Source organism: Archocentrus centrarchus, chromosome 10 (assembly GCF_007364275.1).
Source record: "Archocentrus centrarchus isolate MPI-CPG fArcCen1 chromosome 10, fArcCen1, whole genome shotgun sequence".
In the NCBI taxonomy this organism is placed as follows: Eukaryota; Metazoa; Chordata; class Actinopteri; order Cichliformes; family Cichlidae; genus Archocentrus; species Archocentrus centrarchus.
In genome coordinates this window covers 12,006,762-12,033,622 of record NC_044355.1, presented here as the reverse complement: position 1 = coordinate 12,033,622, position 26,861 = coordinate 12,006,762, and the positions used below count along the sequence as shown (strand labels likewise).

At 38.7% G+C, this 26,861-nt stretch overlaps 4 protein-coding genes across 10 annotated transcripts in view; 1 reads left to right on the top strand and 3 right to left on the bottom strand.

Annotated features, from left to right (window-relative positions):
• Positions 1 to 11: 11 nt before the first annotated feature.
• On the bottom strand, positions 12 to 4,305 carry stard14 (START domain containing 14). The gene is made up of 6 exons (XM_030740072.1): positions 3,951 to 4,305; positions 3,707 to 3,854; positions 2,931 to 3,034; positions 2,579 to 2,696; positions 2,438 to 2,490; positions 12 to 1,368 (listed from the first exon to the last, which is right to left on the bottom strand). The coding sequence occupies exons 1-6, from the start codon at positions 4,122 to 4,124 to the stop codon at positions 1,162 to 1,164; spliced, it is 804 nt and encodes a 267-aa protein (XP_030595932.1). The 5' UTR covers positions 4,125 to 4,305; the 3' UTR covers positions 12 to 1,161.
• Positions 4,306 to 6,173: 1,868 nt separating this feature from the next.
• rab41 (RAB41, member RAS oncogene family) lies at positions 6,174 to 15,927 on the bottom strand. 4 transcript variants are annotated; one of them, XR_004020458.1, is made up of 9 exons: positions 15,739 to 15,927; positions 14,566 to 14,624; positions 13,391 to 13,444; positions 12,371 to 12,476; positions 11,952 to 12,063; positions 11,434 to 11,527; positions 10,928 to 11,021; positions 8,292 to 8,358; positions 8,025 to 8,092 (listed from the first exon to the last, which is right to left on the bottom strand). XR_004020458.1 is itself a non-coding variant. In XM_030738954.1 (8 exons), exons 1-8 carry the CDS (start codon positions 15,815 to 15,817, stop codon positions 8,028 to 8,030), a joined length of 636 nt encoding a protein of 211 aa, XP_030594814.1. In that variant the 5' UTR covers positions 15,818 to 15,924; the 3' UTR covers positions 6,174 to 8,027. The 4 variants fall into 4 exon arrangements, 3 of the variants coding, with proteins under 3 accessions (XP_030594814.1, XP_030594813.1, XP_030594815.1); XM_030738954.1 differs by lacking the exon at positions 10,928 to 11,021 and having other exon boundaries at positions 6,174 to 8,092; positions 15,739 to 15,924; XM_030738953.1 differs by lacking the exon at positions 11,434 to 11,527 and having other exon boundaries at positions 6,174 to 8,092; positions 15,739 to 15,924.
• A 2,494-nt stretch (positions 15,928 to 18,421) lies between these two features.
• arr3b (arrestin 3b, retinal (X-arrestin)) lies at positions 18,422 to 24,023 on the bottom strand. 4 transcript variants are annotated; one of them, XM_030739045.1, is made up of 18 exons: positions 23,948 to 24,023; positions 23,649 to 23,682; positions 22,570 to 22,600; positions 22,345 to 22,405; positions 22,206 to 22,250; positions 21,923 to 22,116; positions 21,697 to 21,756; positions 21,518 to 21,594; positions 21,280 to 21,415; positions 21,104 to 21,188; positions 20,894 to 20,966; positions 20,552 to 20,689; positions 20,311 to 20,388; positions 20,183 to 20,206; positions 20,037 to 20,086; positions 19,880 to 19,883; positions 19,728 to 19,757; positions 18,422 to 18,830 (listed from the first exon to the last, which is right to left on the bottom strand). In XM_030739045.1, exons 2-17 carry the CDS (start codon positions 23,654 to 23,656, stop codon positions 19,745 to 19,747), a joined length of 1,077 nt encoding a protein of 358 aa, XP_030594905.1. In that variant the 5' UTR covers positions 23,657 to 23,682; positions 23,948 to 24,023; the 3' UTR covers positions 18,422 to 18,830; positions 19,728 to 19,744. The 4 variants fall into 4 exon arrangements, with proteins under 4 accessions (XP_030594905.1, XP_030594903.1, XP_030594904.1 ...); XM_030739043.1 differs by lacking the exon at positions 19,728 to 19,757; XM_030739044.1 differs by lacking the exons at positions 19,728 to 19,757; positions 23,948 to 24,023 and adding an exon at positions 23,894 to 23,939.
• inppl1b (inositol polyphosphate phosphatase-like 1b) overlaps positions 22,872 to 26,861 on the top strand; it is a 37,918-nt gene continuing 33,928 nt past the window's right edge. Inside the window, exon 1 of the mRNA XM_030739042.1 lies at positions 22,872 to 22,937. Coding sequence (XP_030594902.1) covers positions 22,882 to 22,937 — 56 coding nt within the window. The 5' untranslated portion in view covers positions 22,872 to 22,881. The remainder of the gene's footprint in view (positions 22,938 to 26,861) is intronic.

Sequence of the window (26,861 nt, the reverse complement as noted above, 5' to 3'; positions counted from 1 at the left end):
TAGAGCTGGAACAAACCAGTCCTTTTTGTTCTGGTAGGAGTAGTAAAACTTGTTCCACCCTGACAGTCGGTTTCTCTCGAAACTGGTTGAGAGCATTCCTCTTATTTGACAATTACAGTGAGTATGCAAGTCTGCTAACCTTGTTTGGTTTATTTGGGGGGGGGAAAAAAGTCAAGGTCTTGCAACATTGTTAACATTAAATAGTTTAGTAAGAAAAACCTAATCGTGTCACTACAGGGGCTTCATCCCAGGTCATGACTTCATCAATTTACAACAACTTGAAATAAATAAATTTAAAAAAACAAAAAAAACAACAGCCTTTGTGGCCATTCCAATCCTTCAGCTGATATTCAATTAACAAAACACAATCACTCATTCATGTACATTCTGAGTTGGTAATACAACCTAACCGGAAGTTCATTTCAAGCCCTGTTTGCAGACCAGTGGAAGTCTAGCATTTGTAATCATTTACAATGCAAACACTTTGATTGCACAACATCTGAGTATAGCTAACACACCCTCAAACAGTCATCTTAATTACAAACTGAAGACAAAAAAAAAAACCCTCCACAAAGTTACTCTCAATACATGATTAAAAGAAAAATCTGTGGCTGCTGCAAAAATGCTGTGAACTTACTAACAAAACTGTTTAAACAGTGAAAATTATTACAAAGTGATCATCTGTCCATGTCTACCTGAAACCCAAAAGGAAGACTGAAAAAAGTTTAGTTTTTAATTTGCAATATTCTGAAGTGAAGTTGACATCACAACTCTACACTGGTCAACGCCAACTCTGCAACCCTGTTTCCTTTTCTTCCACTTTAAAATTTGTTAATGTAGCTGCAACTAAAGACTGACTGTCTGAGGTCCAATTGTAAGTGTAGCATTGTAACTATGTCACATTCCAACCCCAACACCTCTAACCCTGTACAGTGTAAGTTAGCTTAGCTCAACACAGACTGAGGTGATGGCAATTTGATCTGTGCTCATTTCCATCTTGTACGACAGTTGTAAACACTTCATACTCTTGCTCGTCCTCAAAGGCACACTGTTTTAGAGAACTGGAGGATTATGGTGATATCACAGAGAGCCGGAGGCTTTAAGTCCATCTACAGTCCATTCCCCTCTTGTCCACCCTTTCTTTCATGAGTCTGATTCAATCTAACTGCTGTCCTCCCCTTCGTGAGCATCTAGCTTTGAGCTTTCATCCACATTTTCAAGTGAGTCTGCTCTCTGAATCGACAGCTCAGCAGGGTCCATCTTTGGTAGGGTGCTCTGCTCTGGGTAGAGCCAGGGCTTGTAGTTGGGGGAATTCTGACGTTTCCAGACTGAGTATTCCTGTCCCGCCTTCAGCACACTCCTCATTACCTGAAACGTGATAATGTGATTGTTAGTGGGCTGCAGCACACCTCCGTTCTCAGTCAACAAAGCTGAAGATAAAGTTAGTCATAAACACTGTGCGGTAGATAATATGGCAAGCAGTTACCATGAGCCGCACTGATTGTGAAAATTTTTAGAAACTTTCTGTCCCAGTATTCAGAAAACCTAATACCTTGCCAGTAGAGGTGAACACAAATGACTGAGTTTCAGACTGCACGCACAATCTGGTTCCTCAAAGAAAATGTAAGCATACAGTTTTGTTATATCTATATACTCATACAACTAATGAGTATATAGAGAAGTTAATGGTTAAAATCTTGTCTACCTGGATAGGTTTTTAAATGGATACATTTATTATTAATTCTTCTAAATAAGCTGTTTTGACACCTTGGTTTTGTGACCCCCCCCCCCCCTTTTTTTTTATTTATTTATTTATTTATTTTTTGCTATCATTAGCTTTAAAGGCATAAATCAATTACAAAAAAAAAAAAAAAAAAAAATGGTACATTCATTGACAGTAAAAATAACACCCAACTCCAGTCACTCAGATTTATAGAAGAAGAATCCTGGAGATACTCCACAGATTTCATTGCTTATCCTTAAGAGATGGTTGAAACAAGAAATGGACTGGTTCTTATTAGCACTTTTCTACTCTGCTTGAGCACTCAAAACACTTTAAATAATAGTTTCTCACACGCACACAGATTCACTCTGGTCTAAATAGTTTCAATCTATGGAAAATATGAAACTTGGGGAACGAGTTCTTCCGGGAGAACGACCGCTCAGCTTAAGCTGAGATTCTTCTTTGTCAGCAACCTCGTCAGGACAAGTCCTTAAATCACATTTCTATGGTTACTATTGTCCTTTAAGACACCTGAAACTCCCTCTGTTATGTGCACACACACACACACCCACACCATGTGAACCCACACCTACACACAGATGCTGATGCTGTGCTTAAGCACTTAACCTTAGCACTTTCAGCTCTAATGTTTACTACAAGTTAAAATGTTTAGCAGCATGTGGTGTGTGGCAGTGATTGTGAAATGTTACATACCTTAGGAGCAAGAACTTGGGATGCTTTGTTCACTACCCATTTTGGAAGAGAGCCTAGAAGACACACATTCATTGTAAGGACTCTACACAAATTCAGCAAGAGCTCTCCATGTAACAAAGCCATTGTTGCATATGGTTTTACCTTTGGGGTCTGCTTGTGAAAGATATATGAAAGTGCAGCTATTTGGTCCCGTGGACTTGATATAATAGCCCGTCTGGATGGAAACGGCTCTCACGAGGTCACTGCGAGGAGGGTATTTCTGCGAATGAAAGGCGACAGTTTGCAGAATGATGAGGAAAACTACAATTTTATGATCTTTCTTTCTGCACACTGTCACAATTTATAAGACATGTTTGTAGGTAGATTAGCTTTAAAAAAAAAAAAAAAAAAAAAAAAATCAGTGAACACAAAACAGGACAACAGGTGTCAAAGAGCTGTAAAAACAGTATGTGCAGAGGCCGTGTGTCTTGATTGGGCGTAGGAGGCGGCGTACCGGGTGTTTGACTGAGAAGTTAATGATAATGTACTCGTCATCCGTGATCTGCCATGAGCGCAGTGTCACAACATCTCTGTTCTTTAATGGACTTGGACAGCGCCCTGCAGAGGACAAAAAAAAGAGACATAAATAATGTTGTTATACTGTGGCAGGCTTCTTAGTTAAGTATTTGACAGCTGCAAGCTTAGGACTCAGCAAGTGTACCCTTGTTATGGCAACACATACACTGGCATAACAAGAGGCCAGGAAGTCTTCATACATGAGGGCTGAATCAGCTCCGAGTGTGAAGGGAAGTTTTATTGAAGAAGAGCACTTAGATACACTATAGGTGGTTTTGAAATATAGGTAATGTCAGTACATATAGTCATACCTACAAGAAGGCTTGGAGAGCTGATTGTTTCATTAAAAAAAATACATTTATTTACAGAAAAAGTGCACAATTGTTTAATTAGTAATGTGTGCCATCTGTAGTTATTGTACCAATAAAAAAACATCTTAATAATTTACCATGTTTAAATGCACTGCTGGACCATATAATTTAGTAGTAAAGTATGCCCTTTCTTAAAAATCTAAAATATGAATCATAAATATTAGTTAAACTTTAGCTTTTCCTTTGTGTATCTGATCAGGCCCACAGCAAACAAAGGCTTTTCTGATTGATCACACACACACACACACACACACACACACACACACACACACACACACACACACACACACACACACACACACACTCCTGTATGAAGATTTAATGGATAAGAGTGCTCACTCACATGAGTAGTAGCCGACATCAGCATTATCAGTGAGCCGGGCAATATCATAACTCTCGTGCATGGCGGGATCCCATGTCTTGCGGTACTGACTATCATGAAGGACATCGAACATGGTAGCAGCTGGTACATCTTTAACTGTAATTTTACACTGAAAACATACAGAGGGTTACAGGTTACCATCCATAGCATGATAGTCTAAGAATGTTGGACCCCCCCCAGGAAGTTAGGATTAAAGTGAACTTACCTTGATTTTGTGGACTTTAGGCACGTAATTTCCTTTATCCACAGCGCGCACCTCGACCCACACTTGCATCCCGTTGCTGTCATACTTCTTTAGCCAGCTGTCGGTGGCTAAACACTGATTTTTGAAGTCCTCGAAGACTACCTTATCGGGTAAAATACTTGAACGCCGAGACATATTTTTTAAAGTCTTTCTTCTTCTTAGAGAAAAAAAAAGCCCTTCAACCTGCTCGGTCCAGAAAAAGTTCAGTCTTTCCGAGCTTCTCCACTGACGAGATTTAAAGCTCCTTTCGTCGTGGTACCTGTGGTGACAGAGATATATACCTACCGGTCACCTGTCCAGTCGAGCAACATTTTTGTGTTGAATTCCTGAGACATTCCTTCTAATACCTCTCCCGCTGACGTAGCAGTACTTCCTGAATCCAGGTGTGCGTAAAAGAAAAAAAAAAGTCTGCCCCGCCCTCAACTACCATTGCAGGTACTATAGGTCCAAACTTTCACCAGAGATTGTATTTTTGGAAAAGAGCAGTCTTACAGGTCTGCATTCATTGTAGGCTGCGCACTGTGGGTGGCTCAGGTGAGTGGGTAGGTGCGAATTGCTCAGTGATGATGCATCCTGAGTATCATCACGACTATGATTGTTTAACAAAAGTACACCACTAGGAAACTATGAGTGGAATACTGAAAAAGAAAAAAAAAATCTGATTGGGTTTATAGTTTGAACAATTTTGGCCTCTTTAATTAGGTTCTAATTAGACCAAATTAAAATTTCCTGACTGAATTAAGCAAAATGAAAATTTATTTTCACATAAGTATTTAGAGATGTATAGCCTTTTCCATCACCCCCCCCCCCAAAAAAAACATTAATAAAGAGAATTCTGTTATGTACAAACAAAACAGGTTTTGAATTTTGTAAAATAAATAAATAAATGTGAGTATGGATGGTTGTCTGTCTCACTGTGTTGGCCCTGCGACCCTGAACAGGATAAGCAGAAGTGAATGGATGGCTGGAAAAAAGAAATAAAGGGAGAAAAAAAAAGAGGCGAGAGAGCTAGCGAGAGAGAGAGCGAGAGCGAGAGCGAGCGAGAGAGCGAGAGCGAGCGAGCGAGCGAGCGAGCGAGAGAGAGAGAGAGATAGAGAGAGAGATAGAGAGATAGAGAGCGAGCTAGCTAGAGAGATCTATAGCGAGAGAGCGAGAGAGAGAGAGAGAGAGAGAGAGAGGCGATCGATCTATCGAAGAGATCGTATATATATCTATATCGATATCTATATCGAGATAGTATATCTATATATAGAGATATATAGATATATATATATATATATAGATAGATATATATATATATATATACACAATTTGATGTTTGGACCTATAGTACCTGCATTGATGCTCTTATTCAGCCAGTTTCATAGACTTGAATTAAGCCTAAAGAGGAAACCTTACACTGAAAGGGCAATGCAGTGAAGATCTCCAATGAAAAAAAACTTTTTAGTCCAAGACTAGATTTAATCCATGTTTGGGGAAACTGAGCCCTAGCTTATTAAAGCAGTGTGGCCAACACCAATGTGGAAATATCCTCAATGCAGTGGTTTAAAACTGAGATTAATCTTCTTATAATTCTTATATCCAACAGACTAACACAGAGTCTTGAACCTCAAACAGGCCTGTGAAGGTGTCTGATGAAAAATGAAATACAGTACCAGTCAAAATTGTTCAAACTTTTGACTGCTACTGTACTGTTTGTGTCGAACTACAGTTGTGTATTTATTTCAAGTGTTGATACAAGTATTAAGACATCTTCCTCTAATTCATGCAATTTGGAATAAGGGAAGGTTTTTCCAGAAACGTCTTCTCTGCTCCCAAGATCTTAGTAGGAAAGAGATGATCACTCACAACTACATTTAGATAGTAATCATAATAGCGTAACAGTGCTGGCATAAACAGGTTATCTGTATCACGAATGTTGGATTAAGCTTTCATTCACAATCTTTCACTAACTAGCAGATTTGTGTAACACAGTATCATGTTCATGTGGCCACACCTGTTTTCATAACAGTGATGTGTCACCTCATGCATAGTTTCAATGGTGATGTGACACACCTACATGTGTCACATGCGTGTTTCAGGTGCTGTGTGGTACCGATAGAGAACTTCACTGATGACCTGAATTGAATGAATGTTGCCCTAAAATGACCAAAGTTGATAAAAGAACAGGCGGAGATGTTAAAATTTTGGTGAAATATCTTTATTTTATTCCATGTGATAAGCCTACACTTGTTTTCATTAACTCTCATTTTTATACATAAGATAGTAATAGTACATTATTCACACAAACGTTGCTAAACACGAATAGACATATTTCAAATGGACAGACACAATTCAGAATAGCACAAAGCTGAGTAATTAGTCAGTGACAAGTAATAGAAGAGCTGCTCACGTTAAAACGGTTGTTCGTGTTGCAATTAAATACCTTAACTTTCAAATCCATTTTTAAATCGCTGGACGCTTCAAAACAAGCTATGGCAAATGATCAGTGTCTTTTGTTGTGCTATGGCTGGTTAGTTGGGTTGTGAGACGGTGCAGTTTTTACCTGTGACTGTAAACCAAACGACTGACCACACTGGGAAAAAAAAAAAAAAAATTTTTTAACTAGGCCTCAATGTCACTTTTAGGTTGCGCCTCAGCAGATACGCAAACAATAAATAAAATAAACTTTAAAACATGCGTGTCAGCGTCTGTACTTTTGGTCACGCGTACAATGTTAGCTGTATGTCCAAGTTACAAAATAAATAAACCAACAGTCCTACACAGGCAATAGCAATACAGCAAAGGATATGGCAACTAACGTCTTTGCGCTTTTTACAGCAAGGGTGTTAGTAAGCTTTAGCTGTATCTGAGGACATCTATCTACCAGCTCTACAAAACAACTAGTGAAGCCATGAACCAGTCAGCAGGCTTCTCTGATATTTTACAATATTGTGGCTTGATTCAGTGCACAACGTCGGTGAACAAACAAGCAAGGCATCTGTGTTCTTATCCATGTAAATCCTGCAGGGTGAGCATGCTGCATGTTCTTGCAATAGTGTAATCAACACAACACAAATCATCAATGAGATGGTGGATACGTCATAGTGACCAAAGTGACAACTCTCCATCGACGTGGAAAAACTGAACACTCTCTGTTTTTCAATTTCATGTATTAGGGGCCCATCTACTAAAAATGCCTCCTCAGACATGTTAGTATGCGTGCAGCTCATTTCACAGATAAACTTAGGTTAGTAGCCTTTCTAATTAATTTAGGTTGGTTTCCCTTTATGATGGATATCCGTTTCCTAATTACACATCCTTCTCAGTACTGTTAAATATGAATTCCTTTTAATCTGGTCTGCTTACACACTAGTATTTGGCAATGTAAGCTCGCAGACTGGTTAGATATAAGCAAGTAGTCCCACTGACACAATGAAAATGGTTGATGTGAGCCTAATGTGGTAATATGTTGTTTTGCAATGATAACAGTTCACTGGCTAAAAGCCGGTGGTTACTTCCTCAAAATAAGACGAAGTCAACAAATAAGTTGTCTGAGAGACAGAATAGTTTCAGGTGAACTCTCCATTTGAAACAAAAACATAAAATACAATAGGCAGAGAATTCAACCTTGCAGAGTCATTTAAATAATCCCAAGCAGTTTTACTTTACAACGACAAGAGTAACAGCACTAAGATTCTAAACTGTGCAATAACTCAAGAGCGGTTAGCTATGTCAGTCTGCAATCCTATATAATGCCATGCAACTGGATGAAAATCTGAACATATCAATTAACTTATTCCTTGTTTTAAATGTTTACTTTTGAACCATTTTTTCCCCCCAAATAATCTGTTTCAATACAGTAATGCACATCCACACGGTTACTCTGAAAAGTCACTGAGTTGAAAAGGGGAACAAAAACAAAAAGAGAGAGAGAGAGAGAGAAAAAAAAAAGACAGGTCCTCCATCCCAATGGCAGTGTACCAAGGGTGGAGAGAGTGGCCACTGAGAGACAAGCTGTTGGTGGGGAGGAGACAGGCTGGCAGGGGCTGAGGTGTACTAGCATGAGCAGCTGCTCTCAGTTACAGTCATCTCTGGCTGTTTCTCCAGTTTGATGTCAATCACTGACAGAAGTTAGTTAAGCAACATTTTAAATGAATTGCAGATTTCACTTCTTTTTTTTTTTGCATGCTAGTAATTCTCTTTGTTCTTCCCAGTCAACTAAGACAGACAGTCAATGGTATCTTACTAAGAATATTAAAGCTACAGTGTGACAAAAGGCATGACAGCAAATTCTGCTGAAAAGCAACTCGAAAAGGATACTGTCCTCTTTGCTTTTCTCTGGTGTGCTATCCATCCCAGGCAATGCAGCAGCAACACGTCGAAACAGCTGTAAAACAAAGTAAGAAAAAATGAAACATTTAAAAGAATTTGATATTGAGCAAATTTCTGTCAAACAGGGGTGGGTGATATGGCTACAATTCCCTTTTATGTTAAATAAAATGCCACTATTTAAGTAGTGAAATATCAAGATATAGTCATGTGAAAAAGAAAGTTGTCAGGTCTCTATGCAGTCCTGTAAAAACTAAGTACACCCCTCATGATTCAAAAGCTTAAAGAACCACTTAGCAACAACAACTTGAAGTAATAATTTTCTGTCTGACTTTATCAGTCTTTCACAACATTGCTGAGGAAGTCTGCCCCCTCTTCTTTACAATGTTGATTTGGTTCATTGAGGTTTGCAGACTCTCTTAAGCATTGATGTCTGGACTTTGATTGGGCAATTGCTACACCTCGATTCTTTGCTTTTTTAAACATTCTGTTGTAGATTTGATGCTGAGCTTGATCATCGTCCTGCTCCATGACCCAGTTTTGCTGGCAGACAGACGGCCTCACATTTGACTCTAGAATACTTTTGTTTACAGGGAAGTTCATGGCTGACTCAATGACTGCAAGGTATCCAGGTCCTGTGGCTAAAAAACAAGCCCAAATCATCAGCCCTTCACCACCGTGCTTGACAGTTAGTATGAGGTGTTTGTTTTTTTAAATTTGGCACGTTATATTATGGCCAAACATCTCCACTGTCATGAAACGTCTGTGTGGCAGGCAGGAAGGAGGACCCCAAAGCAGGACACGCCAGGCAAAACGTAAAAGGTAATTCCACTTTATTACTGGTGCTTGAACAAAAGGCCGGACTAGGAAGAGCTAGTGGCAAAACTCAATACGAAAAAATACCAGACTTAAGCAGAACAGGCCACACAGCAGGAGACGTAGACGACGACGCGACAACAGGCACTGAAAACACTGGACTTAAATACACAAGAGGCCTGATGAGGGAAGAGGAAACAGGTGGGAACACAGGTGGGAACACAGGTGACGCTGATAACACTGACGAGACCAGGGGAAGCAAAACTAAACACAAGAGACCAGAACTGGACGACTATCAAAATAAAACAGGAAGTAAGACGATGGAACAGAGACGCAGACCTGACACAGAATACAGAGAGAACACCAGGGACTAGAAATGACAATTAAACCTCACAACCAAAAGAAATCCCAAAACAGAACAGACAAAATGAAGCAAAACAAAAACACACGAGGTCCTTTGGACCCCGGACCATGACATCCACTTTGGCAGGGATCTAGCCAGAAAAAACTCAGCCAGACAGCACTGGACAATCAGAACTAGTGCTAATAGCTGTGCCTGCTTGCTAATTGTGGTAAAAGTGGGCAGTTCTGATAGCGAACCAGCGAACTCCTCAGCCCAGCGCTACAGTACCTCAGCCCGGCCCAGAGCCAAGCAACAACTGCTGGCTAGAACTGATTTTGGTCTAATCTGCCCAAATTGTTCCAGAAGTCCTGCATATTGTTTGGATACAATTTTGCAAACCTACGCTGTGCTGTGAGTCTTTTTCCTGGCAGCCCTTCCAAACAAGTTACACTTGTTTTTCTAATTGAACTGTCATGAACCTTAATATTTAGCACAACTGAGGCCAGCAGAGTCTGAGATGTAGCTCTTGAGTTTTTGCAGTTTCTCTGAGCATTGTATGTTCTGACTTTGGGGTCAATTTACTGGGAAGATCATGGCACTGTGTTGACACACAGCTGAATGCTCCAGACCAGCAAACTGCCAAAACTTGTGCTTTTATAGAGGTGCCCACACATGCTGATGACTGGTTAATCATCATTGTTTAAGTGCATTTGATAAGCAGCACCTGGGTGCTACTTATCCTCTTAATTCCTATGGAAACAGTAAGAGTGTACTTAGTTTTTCACAGGACTGCATAAAGTTCTTCTTCATGTGACTGCACAGTAGGTTTTCTGGAAATCTGACAGAAAACTGTCTATACACAAATATTGTGACACAGCAGAAATGTCTGTTTTTTTTAGTTCAGACTCCAAAAACTGAAAGAAATGAGACATTTCAGTTTTAATGATAAATTTTTGGATACACTCAGAATAGCCAAGTAATAATACACTGCAGGATTGGTTAGACTAGCATGAAAATCCAAAATAACAATTTGTTTTTGTTGTATGGTATACATCATTTCACCCAGCCCTAGACAGTAGTCTATGGACAGTAAGTCATCACGTTATAACTAGTTGCTTCTAAATATTCAATTTCACTGAATAAAAACGAGGCAGCCAAAGCAGCGATACAAAATGTGATGGTTATTACTGTCATGTTAAACTCGTCTGCTGAGAAAATCTATTATATTCACAGAAATATTTTAGTGAACCAGACAAAGAGTACTTGAATAGAAACACAGTTACAATAAATCTGTACAGAACAACTGCACTGAAATGTTTACAGGGAAAGCCTGTGTAGAGAAAACAACTTTAAGAATGCTAAGATAGGTCATGATGAGCCACAAGAGGGGAAAGGGAGGCAGAAAGAGTGCAGTGTAGACATTGAGAGTAGAATTAGCTCAACTACCCTGAGAAAACAGAATCGCTACCTGTTTGACATTGTAGCCAGTCTTTGCGCTGGTTTCAATGAACATGACATTCAGTTCCTTAGCTCTCTGCTCGCCCTCCTCCGTGGTGATCTGTCTGCTCCGGTAAAAGCAGAAGGGTGGAGATGGACGAACAGACAGATATGGAAAGAAACATCGCAAAGAGGACAGGCCAAAAGGAGACAGAAGAGATGGAGAGAAGGACAAAGAGGGCTCAGCAATGAATCTTGTTTGGAGTGAAAAAAGAGTGGTTAGTTTAAAAGTCAGACAGACAGAGACAAAGGGAGAGAGGCTGCCGTGCCAAGTAAAGACGAAACAGGATAAAATCGACTCCTGAGGTCAAGCATTCATTCAACATCCACACTCTAATCCATTAAATGAATGAACACATGGTGGAGCTTCAAATCCCAGATGTCATAGGTGGGCCTCCCTAACCTCTGGAAAATTATGACCCTTGCTTGAAACAGGATAATTTGTCACCATTACACCTGCTCCTGCTGAACACCAACCTGTTTGACGTTATAGCCAGCCTTGGCACTGGTCTCTATGTACATCACATTGAGCTCACGAGCTTTCCTCTCTGCCGCCTCAACAGAAACTTGCCTGCCATGGTCCCGAGAAGGGGAAGGTGAGGGTGAAGGGTGGAAGTGTGGTGTTTAGGGGGAAAACAAAACAAAAAAAAATATTCAAAATGACATGGAGAGAAAAAAGTAAGGTAAAAAAAAAAAAAAAAAAAAAGGCAGAACAGAAACATGATCAAACTATAAATTAAAAAAAAAATTATATAAATAAAAGTACTTAAGTAACTTATAAAAAGGCTGGAGTACGCAACATTACAAGGAAATGATAAAAGTCAAAACTGGATGAGATGCACTGAAGGGAAGAAAAGTGGGATTCCAGGCTTTGGCAGACTTTCTACAACAGAATTTAAAGCTACCCATTTTCTAACTGTATTAGATCTATTTATCAATCTTTTTTATAAAAGAATAAGAAAATAATCATTTGCGCTTATCACACGACCGTGTACCTTTTATCTGCCAAGTCTGTTTTATTCCCGACGAGCATGATAATGACATCACTTCCTCTCTCTGTTCTAACATCATCAATCCACTTTGAGGTTTGCTGGAAAGAATTAAGGTCTGCAAATGAAAAACAAAAACAAAAAAACACAAAATTAGTGTACACATCAGCCAGATGTTGCCTCAAAGGGCATGAAAAATTTGTTACACCAGAATCAGTTAAAAGCCTCCATAAGCTGGAATTATTCTTCATTAAGAGATCATCTTGTGTAAGAAAATCCTTTGTTTACACGTTAGTAAGCAGAAGTATTCAGAAGAAAAAGCTTGGAGACGAAAATACATTCTGAAGGGTATTAGCAGAAACAAACAGCTTCCCTCCTGTTACTCTAGAGCCCTAAAGAATGGTTAGAGGACAGCCCTGACTCACTGGTGATGTCATAAACAACCACAGCAATGGTAGAGTCACGGATGTAGCTGGGAATTAGGCTACGAAAACGCTCCTGTCCAGCAGTGTCCCAAAGCTGGAGCCGGACCTGAGGATTGGAATTGTAGGAGAAGAAAAGGACAAAAAAAAAAAAAAAAAGTCGAGATAAAGGGCAGCAAAGGAAGAACAAGAATGTGGAGAATAGGACAGACACAAAAGAATTGCAAGCCAAGCAGCAAGGATGAGAATGACCTTTAATGGAGTAATGGGGAAGAATCATTCAAATGCAGAAGGCTCAGAGATGACGGGTGTTATGCCAATGAGACATGTGAAAGTAGGCCCTGCTGAATCATTATTTCGGCGGATCTCAGAGGATGTGAAGTGGCACTGGCAGGCATTTTTCATTATTCTTCAAATAAGACCCATAACTATCAGCATTTACACCCCCTGGACACTGTGGAGAAATGCTTCTAAATCACTGCACCCAATACAAACGATATCTGGAATATCCCCCAATATGCTGTCCAGCGGGGTTTCCTAGGCTCATGAGTGCTTTTTTTGCCCTTCCCATACTAAGTGAAGGACAAGGAGGAGAGTCAAAGCCATAATACCTACTGGCTATGTCATAGACCACCACAGCGGCGGCTGAGTCGCGGATGTAACTGGGGATGAGGCTGCGGAAACGTTCCTGTCCGGCTGTATCCCAGAGCTGCAGCCGGATCTGTGGCCAGCCACGAGACAAATGTGGGAACATGGGGGGCATTTCATGATCCAGCCAGGGGATGGAAGGAAAACAAAATCTTGAAATAATGATGGGAACTAAAAACATGATCACATGTTCAACAAAATGAGTGGAAAAAAACAAAAAACAAACAACTATGATAATGTAAAAGCACAATGTGAAATGGTGTGGGGAAAATAAATGGTGACTACTATATAAAAAGCAGAAGCATGCTTTTATGACTGTTTTAATACTTCACCAATGGGAATGATGCAAATCACAATAAAATAGACAGGGCTTACCGTGCGATCTTCCAGGTACATAGTTTTTGACAAAAAGTCAATTCCAATTGTTGCCTGTCGGACAAGCATGTCAATCAAACATCGTTACCAGCGAGTTAAATGACAATGTATTACATAGGTCTAAAAAAAAAAATTAGGACTACATTATGTGTTAAAGCACATTTTATTGACCTTTTCCATAACTTTTTTTTTTTTTAAACTGTACAGAAATAACAAAATTAATAAGTACTGTGATAAAGGTTTTGTGTGAAGATGCTTTAGATACCGAGAGTTCATCTGTTTTTATTATATTTCTTTCTTATTCTTTTGTTGTAAATTTGTACTTAAATCTGAGAGATGTAGTTAAAGTTGTAGCTGATTTAATTTTCCTTACATGTTGATTGTTGTGTCAGGGACAGGTGCTATATAAGCTTTAGCTTCAGCCTACATCTTTTTGTCTCTCATGTGATTTCTTTTGATGTAAATGTACTGGATAAAAATAAACAAATACTACTACTACTACTACTACTAACATTTAGACTTGTCGCACAGGTAGCGCTCATAATCTAATCAATGGAATGCACTTACGTGCTTACTAACATCCTGAGTATGATCTGATTTTTGTAGTGTGCTGCACGTGCAAACATTTTTGCCCTGGTTTTAGATAACTGATAACCGCTTCCTGGTTTAGGCTATTTCGAGTAACACCTTATCCAGGTTTTCATACACACTTTATAGAAGGTGAAACCTTGGCAGCAAACAATAAACACAGCTGATCGCAAACCTGGACACTATACTGATCATGTTTACAAAAGTGTTAATAAGCAGATTCCTCATGTTTAGTGCAAATTCCCTATGCTGAATGCAGTCAAAACATGATAAGAACAGGGATGCATTGTGAAATTCTGAGCCAATACTTGCCACCAGTCAATTTTGTGTTATTACTTATTATATTTGTAATGTTACTTAGTCCCCCTTTTGTCATAGTATGATGTAAGTCTTCCCTATCTTTACCTGTGTCAGCTACTGACACATTAAATTGGTCTATTGTATTCTACTTTAGCTGTCATGTATAGCATGATGTTATTGGATGATCAGTCACACTAAAACTGTGAGCTCATGTTACTGATTACACCTGTGCTTGAGGTCAAAATGTCAGTTTCAGAGAACAAATTACTGTCATAAGTTCTTTTTACCTGGTAAGTGTTGTCAAAACTGTCATACATAAACCTGGTGATGAGTGAGGTCTTCCCAACTGTACAGAAAAAAAAAAAAAAAAAACAGTGACACTTTAGTAATACAAGAGATATTCCAGGTAATTCAAGTCTAAAACCACCACTCAAATGGTAACATTAATTGTACAATTATATAATTTAAAATTTTGTATTATATGAAGAAAAAAAAAAACTACGAGTCGGTGACGTCATATGGTGAGTAAACTGCTATTATCACTGATGCATTGTGGACTGCTGAACTCGCACGCTGAGCTGGCAATATGGGTGGAGCCACAACATTTGGAAAATTAAAAATTACTCGAGTCCTGACAGCTGGTTAGTGATGCCAGGCTGTCTCACTTACACTGCACGAACATTCATAAGATGAAGTCACGTTTAGCAATGACAGGGTCAGGCCCTGAACCCCAGAATAATGATGGAAACGATGGAAAAGGCCGACTGGTGTGAAACCACCGGCCGACGTGGCTCTACAAGATGCTGTTGCAAGAAGCTAACAGTTAAACAACGCTACACCGACAAATAGATGGTTCAAATTCATTCTTGAGGTCTTCTGTTAGAAGCCAGTGATCTGTAACAGACTTATGACACCCACGTAAGGCTTTAAGTACGCAAACGAGCGTCATTATTAACCTTTAGCCTAGCAGAGCTAACTAACTGCTAGGTACAAGCAGAAGTACTGTGCTAGCAACGACCGTCCATCAAACTAATACAATGACAATGACCATTGTTGTGTTTTGTTTGGTTAATTTGTGATGCGTAAATACAACTCTAACACAGCTGCTACAATACAATAATTTGTCGTATTTTTGCCATTTAGTAAACCGACAAATGAGCTAGTTTACTGATCTATCTTGGGTAGCTAACGATAGCTACCCAATGACATCATCACCAGAAAGAGAAATCTGAAAATTGGGTTCGCAATCTTTGTCATCATCTCACAGTCTTTATTGACACTGGAAAATTAACATATTGTCTCGTATCCTTGCTGGTCATTAATATCCGCTGGATAACTGTACCCTGCCATACAACTGCAAGCTAACTCGACAAAGCTAGTTAGCTGATCTTGCCACATCTCCCAACATTTCCCTTCATCCGACCAAATTAACGCTTCTAAGGACTTTCGTGCCATCTTACCACTCTGTTCGCCCAGAAAGACGAGCTTGAACTTTCGTAGAGGGTTTCCAAACTCTCCGCCGCCGGTCGTGGTTGACATTTTGTTAAAAAATAAACAGCTGACTAGCTGACTAGGCTAATGATGTGATGTCTAGACCAGAGAGGACCAAGCCGCGTATCTTTATCCTACACTAGCCAACGCTATTGTTTTCTTCAACATACAGCAGTGGAAATAGCGCCTCTAAGCGGCAAACACAGAGATAACAAAAATGTCAAAGCCTTGTAATCAGTGTTGCTACTGTTATTTATTCCAATTTTCTGTAGGTTGAAAACCCTTTTTTTTTTTTTTTTAAATGCAGTTTTGCTACAATTGCAGGACATTTTCTGTTCTGCGCATGAATTTGCATGAAAATAATTCTAAATTCACAAAATACTAAAACACACATTTGTTGTGTAAATACACCTATTCCAAGATAAAATCTAGTTGTTGAAAGGGTGTTTTCAAAATCCATCCATTCTCTTCCGCTTATCCTGTTCAGGGGCAGGGGGCTATCCCAGCTGTCACAGAGGGTCTATCTACTGCTCTGTCTACCAGTAGCTGGTGTTTTGCTCCTCTGGTATCTCTGCCAATTCCTTTCTGGGCCCTGCTCATGTATTGTGCCACGTGCCTGCTCATGTTAGCTGCTATGATGCTTGACAGGAGTTTCCATGTTGTACTGAGGCAGGTTTTTGGCCGGTAGTTGGATAGGACTGGTGCCTTCTGGGGGTCCCTGGGGATCAGGACTGTCCAGCCTTCAGTCAGCCATTCTGGGTGCATCTTAGCCTCTAGCAGCTGGTTCATTTGTGCTGCCAGGCGCTCATGGAGGGCAGTTAGCTTCTTTAGCCAGTAGTTGTGAATCATATCAGGGCCTGGTGCTGTCCAGCTCTTCATATGTGAGACTCTTTCTTTTATGTGTGCCACTGTGATGGTTACTGAATCCTGTTCAGGGAGGTTTGCTGTGGTCTGCTCTTAGATCCACTAGCCACTGAGCATTATTGTTGTGTGTTTCATCCTTCTCCCATATGCTCTTCCAGTATTGCTCTATCTCAAGCCTTGGTAGGGGTGCTGTTCTCATATTGTTCCTCTGCCACTGAGAATACACCTTGAATGGTTCAGTGGAGAACATCTGGTTTATTCTCCTGGCTTCTATCTCTCTGGTATACCTCTTCAGGCGGTTAGCCAAGGCTGTGAGTCTTTGCTTGGCAGTCTCTCGGGCCTCAGGTATGGACAACTTGCTGTACTTCTTAAGCACCCCTCATTGCATGGCACTGAACAGGAGTGGCCCTCCTATCTCATTGTACATCCTGTATAATGACAATAAAAGGCATTCTATTCTATTCTATTCTTCACCACACCTTTCTGCAACTCTGATAGCTTGCTAACTTCCCTCTGTGCTGCCTTGATCTTAGCCTCTAGTTGTCTTTTCCATAGAGGGTACTGCTCCTCAGAGGGTACTTCACGTAGTATCTTCCCCCTGACCTGTCATCCTGCCTCCCCCTTGCCATAACTTTTGTGTTGTACCTTGTCAATTTCTAGTTGTGATAACAGTTGCTTCTTGCAAATGTTGGAACACTGAGCTACGAGATGCTTCGATGTCAGTCTGGATGTTGGGTGTAGAAGAATCCATAGGTCCCACATCCTCTTCATGTAACCCTTTTCAGTTGGATTACATGTGCAGTAGCATTCCAACAGTTATATATATATATATATATATATATATATATATATATATATATATATATATATATATATATATATATATATATATATATATATATATATATATATACTAATTTCCTTCAATGAATTGTCTATCTATCTATCTATCTATCTATCTGTCTATACAGTTCATTTACCATAGACTAAATTAGGAGAAAGTAGAACACAGAGAACAATAACTAACCTTAACAGCTTGATAGTGTAGTTACATGTGTTACATGAGTCAGCCAGTATTAGAAATGATGGGCAGCACAGTGGTGCAGCAAGAACATTCCTAGGTCTGAACCAGTCCAAAGAAAGACCTGCTTGTGGGGGTAGGTTAAGTGGTGTTTTATTTCTAAAGTGCCAGTTGGTTATATGTTTCTCTGTGTTAGCCGTTTATTTAAAAAACAAACAAACAAGTGGTTAAAAAAACAACTTGATGACAGGATGTGTGAGCATGAGAGTTTAGCCAAATGTAAAGGAGTCATGATGCATCAAATACATTAAATTCATCAAATCTCATGGGAATAAACTGGCACTGGATGAATTCTAAAATTGTTAGTGTATACTCTGTTAAAAGATTGTTTCAGTTATCTGCTGCACTGTTTATGAAATAAAGAACCACAAGAAGGCGAGAAACAGTGATATATTTGTGGATCACTGTTTAAAAATGAATAGGTCATATGAAATATTACTGAAAGCTGTCTGATTCATTGCGAGGTTTAAAGGAAATTGCTTGCAGCAACTTTTCAGAGCAACATTACAATAATGAATCACACCCAGACAAACCTTAAACTGTGACTCAAACTAGCAAAAAATGATAGCTGACATCAATATAGAAGTATCAGTTTGGTCAGTGTGGGAAAAAAATATTAAACACATTCCCAACATCAAAAAAGATCACAAATATGAACCAAGAGAAGGGTGCATTTAGGGAAAATAGATTTACTGAATTCTCTTAATTGTCTTAACAGAGTGTCACAAGTACAGGTGTTTTGGGAATATTCATTTATTCATTTATTCAACATTTTTTCAGTATGTCTTCTCTAATGGCACAATAATAAAGATTAATGTTAAACTATGTCCTGCATCTTCAGTGTCAGTAATATGTATTGAAAGGTCAACTCTCTTTCTTATGCAACACACATGTTGGATTCTATAAAGAGCTATGACTTATATAGACTTATGACTCTTTCAGTGACTGCGTTCGTGTAGTTATTTATAATAGAAATTAATATATACAGGGGAAACTGGAGCACTTTGTGCTCTTCACTGATAATGAGTTCCTTTGAGTTCTGTGTTCTCTGTATGAAAGATGATTTTCCTTCACTGGCTGTCTCGGCCGTCCACAGTCTTAATTGTGATGTCTGACCTGTGGATCAAATGGGCAGACAATAGACTGTGACTCTAACATTACCTCAGGGTAACTTATGAAATACATCTCATTTAATTTTGTACAACCCTGTTTCCAAAAAAGCTACAACTGTATGCAAAGATTTGGAAATTATTTAAAGACTACTTTTGCTGAAATAAGCAAGACTTTTTCTGAAATAGATATCTGGAGGGCAGGATATGGTGCAAGGAAACCTGCACGCTGATTGGCCCCTTCCTTTAGCCAAGTGTCGATTGAGGCAGTGTCATGAGTTCCAAAAAAAAAGTCAGCTTTTCATCGGTAAAACCAAATATTCTTTTTATAGCCAATTATTAACCACGAGTTTCAACATTTGACAAGCTGTCTTTGTAGTATCTTTAGAAAAATAAAATATAGGGTTGAAATAATTTGCAAAAAATGCATTTTGGATGTGTTTATATTTTACAAAGCATCCCTTGTTTTTTTTTTGGAAATGGGGTTATAACTTACTTGGATTTGTGAATTTTTCCAACATAATGCAGACCATCCCTTCTTTTACATTTGTAATATCTGGATTTGTCTGATCCATACACTTACAGCTATTGCACAACTTCCAAAATCAGCATACATGCTGCTATAAATATCTACTGGAGGATCTTCCAATAAATCATCTTGGGGGTGGGGCAAGAGGATTCAAAGTTAATTTTTCATACAGGGTTGAAAGGTAAGACAGTACACTCATTCAAGGGCCGTCACTTCTATGCTTTCACAGTTCATGCCTTATTCTATCCAAGTAACTGTTTAACATATGTTTTATGTCATCATCTAGTATTTTAGTGTGTAGGGATAGTATAGAAAGGACAGTATTCCTTGAAGAAGTGAACAGTGTAAAACTCAGTGAATCTGAGTTGACCTCACCTGAACTACAGAGGCATTTAATCCAATTTGCTGTGGTTCATAAAACACACAAGTGTTCATGAGAAACAAAACTGAGCAGCATATAACAATTATCACAGCCACAGGTGAATACATGCTTTTACAGAGAGAGACCATTTTCTACTTATACTTACACTTCTGCTCGGTACACAGCAATGACACACAGTAAAGAAGAAAGCATGACATACAGATGACAGTCAGATCAGTTATGGAAAATTCCCTACTGTCTAGTTTTAGTGAAATGTTCCAGGAAGCATTTAAATTGAAATTAATGCAAAACACTAAACTCACCTGCAGGCTTTGGGGACATCAGTATCACAGGAAGCTCCACAACAGCATCACTAAAACGTTTTATCGATTAAAATACCTTCATTAATAATTTGCATTCATTTACACAATTACCACATGACAATAAATAAAGGAGAACTGATATTTACCTTCCTGTAAAGCCACCCAGCAGACTACGGTGAGCGAGAAATGACAAAAGAATCCCTTAGTCTGCACAGTTTGTCACAAAAAATTAAAGTGTTATGAATTGGTATTTCTTTGTTCAGTTAAGCCTTACCCTCCACTTGAAACTGTTAGAGTGACCTTGACTTTGTAGGAGATAATAATTCCATGCATCTCCTTGTCTCCCTGACTCCTGCGAGGAGACGGGAATAGTTCACCTTTTAAAGCTTGGAGATTTGGTTTAAGCCACTATAAGTGGATGACACAATATATGGTGACAACATTGTTACTCAAGAGGATGAAGATATGTCCTAGCTTCACAGTAAGTGCTGTGGTATGAGACCTAAATGCCTTACAGTGTTGTGGATGCTAAGTTGGTGTCCTCATCTTTTAGACGTCCATCCACTCCAAGACCTCGCTTTTCTTTGTTGTTGGAAAGCAGGGGGGTTACTTGGAAGGACTTCTCAAATGTAGAGGTGGCATTTATTGTCTCTCTGTGTTTAGAAGCGAAACACAGAAAAAACAAATTACACACAAAGTTAATATTATTTCTGTTAATCTACTTAATCCTACCTTAGTCCATACTAAAAATTTAAAGTAATGATAAAATGCAGAAAATTTACTTAGATCAATTAATTTGAACCTGAAATGACTCCAGTCCTGTTATTGAGCATTGAGTGATACACTGAAAGCCTTACCCAAACTCTTGAGCACAGACTTCCTTGCTATAGGTGTCAGATGAGTAGAGGACCACATTTGTGAACTGGTCAACTTACAACAAAAAAAGTCACAGTATGTTAGAAGTATCAATTAAACTATATGCTTTCAAAATATCATGTTTGCACATATCTTGCCCTACCTCGTCAAACTACAAAAAAATAGACATGACCAGTTTTTAGGGTCCTTACCTGAGACTTTGATTTTCTTCACAGTCTTGTTGGTTTCATTGTTGACTTTTACTTTAACAGTTATTGGATCTCCGTGGTAATAAACCTTAAAAAAAGGTATGGTTTTTAAACATAATTTAGCAATTATTATGTAATATTTATAATAGTAAAAATGGTCTTGGTATATTTTCAGGTACCTCTTTTTCAAGGGAAACGTCCAAGTGCATTGTTTTGTCACTCATCATAAACTGCTTGGTTATGTTAACCTTGGGTCCGGCCTTGTTGGTAGCTGGGGCAAACTGTATTTTACGAATCATCAGACGGCAAGTATCCCTGAGAAGGAAACAAAAAAAATGAGTGAATGATGTGTGCACGTCCTTTATTCAGACACAGGTCAAAGATGGGCAGCTTTAAACTGATTCTGCACAAACCTACTTTTTTTCAATGACTTCATCTGGATTATCAGGTGCATTGGCAATGTATGCTTTAATCTCAAAGTCCACACCACAAGCCTACAATGGAACAAAACCCAGGTAAATTAATGCTTGCCAAACATTAAACGTAATGTGTAAAATTTAAAGAAAGCAAATAGTACAATTGGACTTTAATTGTACTTTGCCAGAATCACGTGGGCCAGGATGCAGGGAAACTGAACACGGAAGATTTGGTGGCATCTGGAATAAAAAAGCGAAACAAAAAGGTACTGACATGAACATTACATTTTAAGATTACTTTAAATGAAAAAAGGGAATTATGATTTGCGGTCAATCAAAATAAAATTGGACTATTTGGAGATAATTCATTTGATGTTACGTAAAGAGTGGGATTAAGTTTTCGGACCTGGAAGGAAAAGGCATGTCCCTGCTCTCCAACTTTTTTCAAGAGGGATTCCAACATTGGTGATTTTGTTACACTGCCACCTGTAGGTGGATACACCTGAACACGCTGCATCCAGATATCCCTTCTGAAGGACAGTCCCATGACATCTAAGCTATCACTTCCATAGCGGAAGGCACAAGCAAGGTAGACAAACACTACAGTGGAAAAAAAAAAGTGTATAGTTTAAGATTATCAAAATTCATGGCTTCTAACTTTTATAATTTGAAGTCTATAAATAAAGTACCTTTTCTGTCCTTAAGACCAGAAGGATCCACTTTAACAACCCCTTCTGCAAATAGGAGTCAGTCAATCCACAGCATTACATATCACAGTGATTCTTACACAGTATATTTACATATATCATGGTGCAATGTGCCACACACCAACTATTTCCACTGAATCCACATTGTCCACAAAGTCTCTCTTCCCCAAGTGCAAGGCAATCTATATGAAATGAGGAAAAGGAAAACAGTTACTCCTCCACAAAGTAAAAAAAAAAAAAAAAAAGTGGAAGCTATTTCAGGAAGTTGGAATAGCAACATACAAATTGCACTCCTCCCTGTGCTCAAGGGGTGCCCTGTAATGATTATATTGTAGAAGCCACTTACAGTTCCATTCCCACTGGTCTTCTTAAATACTCTGGAAATGAATAAAGAAAAGGAAAATACATGGAATCAGACAAGTATTTGACCCTTTAAGCGAGAGTCCCTAAAAACATATACAAATAAAAACACATGTTAAGTCTAAATGAGCGGTGCCCCATAATTTGTTTCTGCTGAATTATAAACAGTATGTTCTTTTTTTGATTTTCTAGGTTGTCTTGTGCACCTACAACTTTACAAGGTTGTCATTTCTTATTCCAGGTTAACCGCTCATCCACTGCCTCACTCGTCTCTCGCGAAGATGGATTAGTGCTTAAAATGGAATCGAACCTGCTGCCAAAAATGTCTAATCTGGACATAAGACATGCTATTTGGTAAGTTAATATATTAGTTAATAACATCCTATAAAATGTGAAAATGACCTACCCGGATTGAGCTAACAATTCATATCTAAGTCTTTTGACTACAAATCAAAAAGTAATGGCACAATTGTCAAATTTTATATCAATATCCAAAATTATCACGGGACAGTGAGAGCCCAGGAGTGCAATCCCTTTGTTCTGGGTACATGCTGTAAACAAACAAGTAATCCTGGCTGGTGCCTTTTTCTAATGCCACGTAATCCTTGTAATGCTTTTCCTTTGTCTTGTAAATCTTCCTTCCAAGATTCAATCCTCACAATCAATCTTCATAAAGATTTTTACTTTAGTGTTTAAAAATTGTGAAATAAGTGTTAAGGTAGTTGCAGAGACTATTCTCTTCTGTCACAGTGTTACATCTAATCTACTGTCCTTATTTCTTGTGAAGGAATTATCACTTTCATCTCTGCATAAGACACTTGTTTTCTATCAAATAATTTAGATAAGATTTAGATAAGATTATTAAGAAAAATGTGTAAAAATAACAGTAGATTATTATTAAACATTTAGTCTTTACACAAGTTGATATTTAAATACATTAAAGAGGTTTATTAAATTTATTTTGGGGTTTCACATTGACCTGGTTGATTTTAACCTTTCATAACCATTTATGATATTAAGATTGGTGATGATTATAGTGAATAAGCTAAAACCTTTCACACGTACTTGGACATGCTGATGGCAAAGTTTTAGTTCCAGTCTGCAAAAAAAAACAGATAAAGTCAGTGAGAGATCAAAACATGGACTATTTTAACTATCATAATAATGATGACGAACAGGACCTAGTGTGACATAGACCATGCTCTCCTTGTTAGCAGATATAAAAAATACTGATTAAAAACTACATATTCCTATGTAGTAATACTGTGACAAATCTTCAACAAATAGTAATATGATTTCAAGTCATTTACCTCTCCATTTCTTTCCAACATGCTGTGGGTCAGCAAGAGAAATGGCTATCTTACCTTGCCCTTGGTTCTTTCAGCAAGTCTTCTCTGCTGTGCTCTCTAATCCTTCACTGATGATAGTGTAAGTGGCCGCCAATCACTGACTCCCTACTGCTTTTATACCATGACCCCGAGCTTGAAACCCTTCCTTCAGCTTACTGGCCTGAAGAAGGCTGTTTTGGAGAAAATCTAATTAATTCATTTAACACTACTGTTTTACTCCACAGCATGTTTATATTGTGCATGTGACTTTAAGATAAAAGGTGAGGTGGGCAGTTTTGGCATTAGTACAGCTCTGAAAAGAAAAAAATAATAATCCTGAATGGCAACAGCCTAGGAATGCTTATGTAATTTCAGTTGTGTTGGATGTAAAATTATGACCAAACAACACATAGTTATTTACAGTTTTTTGTATACCAAAAAAAAAAGAAAAAACTCTAAAAATTAATTTTCATTATTGAAGCTTTATTTATGAATAATAGTGTGGCAAATCCTAAATGTCCACTGATATTAAATTCTGTGATTGCATGAACCTTGTTAAAATATTGATTATAATGGTGTACTTATATGGTTTAGTAACAAAAGTAGTATTAGTATTCATGACTTCATTGCTCTAAAATTTGAGATTGTCTTAAAATACTAACTGAAACTTGCTAAGAATACCTTGTGAATGGACTGCGTAAATTTTCAAGGACTTCCTTTCTTATAGCTTAGACTGAAGTAGAGTGGTATTAGCTGGATTTTGTTGTTATGGTAGCCAGGACAACAGATGGCTTCTCCACCAAGCCTTGTCCAATCTGTGCACATGGAAGGTTTACAGAAATCCAACTGACTTAATGCTGCACAAGGAACAAGGCTTTACAGTTAAAATCACTCTGATTACAAAATCATTCTGCTAATCAGTTCTACAGTTTGGTTATGAGTGTTGTTGATTTAGCAACTTAATAACAAGTGTAAGTGTATTGTGATGTTATGCCTATTTGGGATCCTGCTGGAAATATAAACACTGAAGTATAACTCGTGGCTATGCCATGAACTCAGTTTGGAATAGTTGGCTTTGATTTGATGAGGACTACATGAATCAGTTAGTTTGGTCTCCCTAAAGCTGGACTACAATAACTGAGAAGGAGGCACACGTTTGACTTGGCTTTCATGTCTGCCAAAGCACCTCAATTTATTAACAGTGACCTTTAGAAGAAACAACTTCTTTCCCTTAGCCAGAAGTAGTTAATTGATAAATAAGCTAGCTGGATGGATTGTCACACCTTAGCAGTCAAGGATAATGGACTGAGATTGGTGTATGTGTGCATTGAGCTCTGTTATACGGGTACAAGGTTTGAGATCTCTTTAAAGCTGTCCAGACAAGACAGCACCGGTGTGAAAAACAGCACCTGATCATCAGTCAGGAGTTAAATCTCTTTAATAGGTTAAAGCTGTCCTGATCATTCCATTTAGTGCACTACAGAAAACAAGCAACTTCACTTTAATATGTTCTGTATGAGTGTAGTAATATCTTGCGCAGCTAAGGGACTGAAAAGCAAGCTTTCAACTGCTCTAGTATACAAGAAGCCATCATAAGAAAGTAAACAAAATACTTTCAGAAGACAGGGGATTGGCTTCTGATGCTCAGGTGCTCAGGCATTTTCTCTGACTTCCTACAACTTTGTTAAGCCAGTTAAGAGGGGGACCCAAAATGCTTTGTAGTTGTCAACTCAGTAACCATCTCAAACACAGAAGAAATATCAGTAGACCCAAAGTCTCAATAGAGGGAATGTCAGTAGATTCTGACTCAAGAAGAGGGGAATAGTTAGCTGACTTAGGAAATGTGTGGTATGTCAGTGGACTTGGGCTCAGGAGCTGTTCTTGTTCCATGGGTGGGATCTGGGTTTGGCATCATCCATCTTTGGGGAACACAAGAGGTGTCAGAGGATCCAGGAAAATAAGAGTTGTCAGCCAAGGAACAGGCAAGGTTTCAGCTGAGGCATGAATAGATCAAATATCGACCCAAGAGCAGGAGAGGTCTCGGTGCAGGCTCAGAAAAAAAGGGGTGCCAGATGACTCAAGAGCTATCTTGGTGATAACTGACCCGGGAACCTAAGAGCAACAACCCAACAACCCTGCTGATATCAACAGGGTTGTTGGGTTGTTGCAGTTGTTCTTCACCATTGCCCAACAACCCTGCTGATATCAGCAGGGTTGTTGGGCAATGGTGAAGAACATCAGCAGCAGCCAAGCTTGCTTTTGGTAACTTTTACAGTTATGCGTGTCCCCCTAAAAAAGGTGAATCTTGGGCAAGATCAGGCAAGCTACTGGCTGATCTTGGCTTCTGACTAGCAGTCTAGAGGATGTCTGGCACAGGAACTGGGTCAGGCTGGTGGCAAGCAAGCCAAAAACTGACTGACTGGTCTCTAGTGGTCTGGGAATCTGTTGGCTTGTGCCTAACAGGCTTTAGAGTCCAGCAGAAGTACAGCTACCTGAATTGTAATCCTTGATATCATTGAGAGCCTCCATGACAAAATAAAAATGAGAGGGAAATTAAACAGGACAAATGTGTGCAAAGGAAAAGCAGGAGAAAAGGGAACCATTGAACACAGGGATAGAAAGTTAAAACACAATACATGATAAAGAGTAATTTAAAATAAGATGGAAAGCAAGTAAGGAGAGAGACATGATAAACAGAAGAAGACACTGAAATTGAGGCACAGGTGGTAGAAAAACATTTTTACTCTTTTCTTGTGTTTCCAATGGCACCACAGTGACTATCTTTATATTTTATTTTTGTATACCATCTAACACCATGCAGGCAAAAGTCACAAAAAATAACTTGATAGCCTTATGTTCTATTCTCTTCATTATGAACTGACTCTCGTGATTTTTATTTTCACTTTTGTTTGTGTGAAGTCACATTCATAGACATAAGCCCCTTATAACT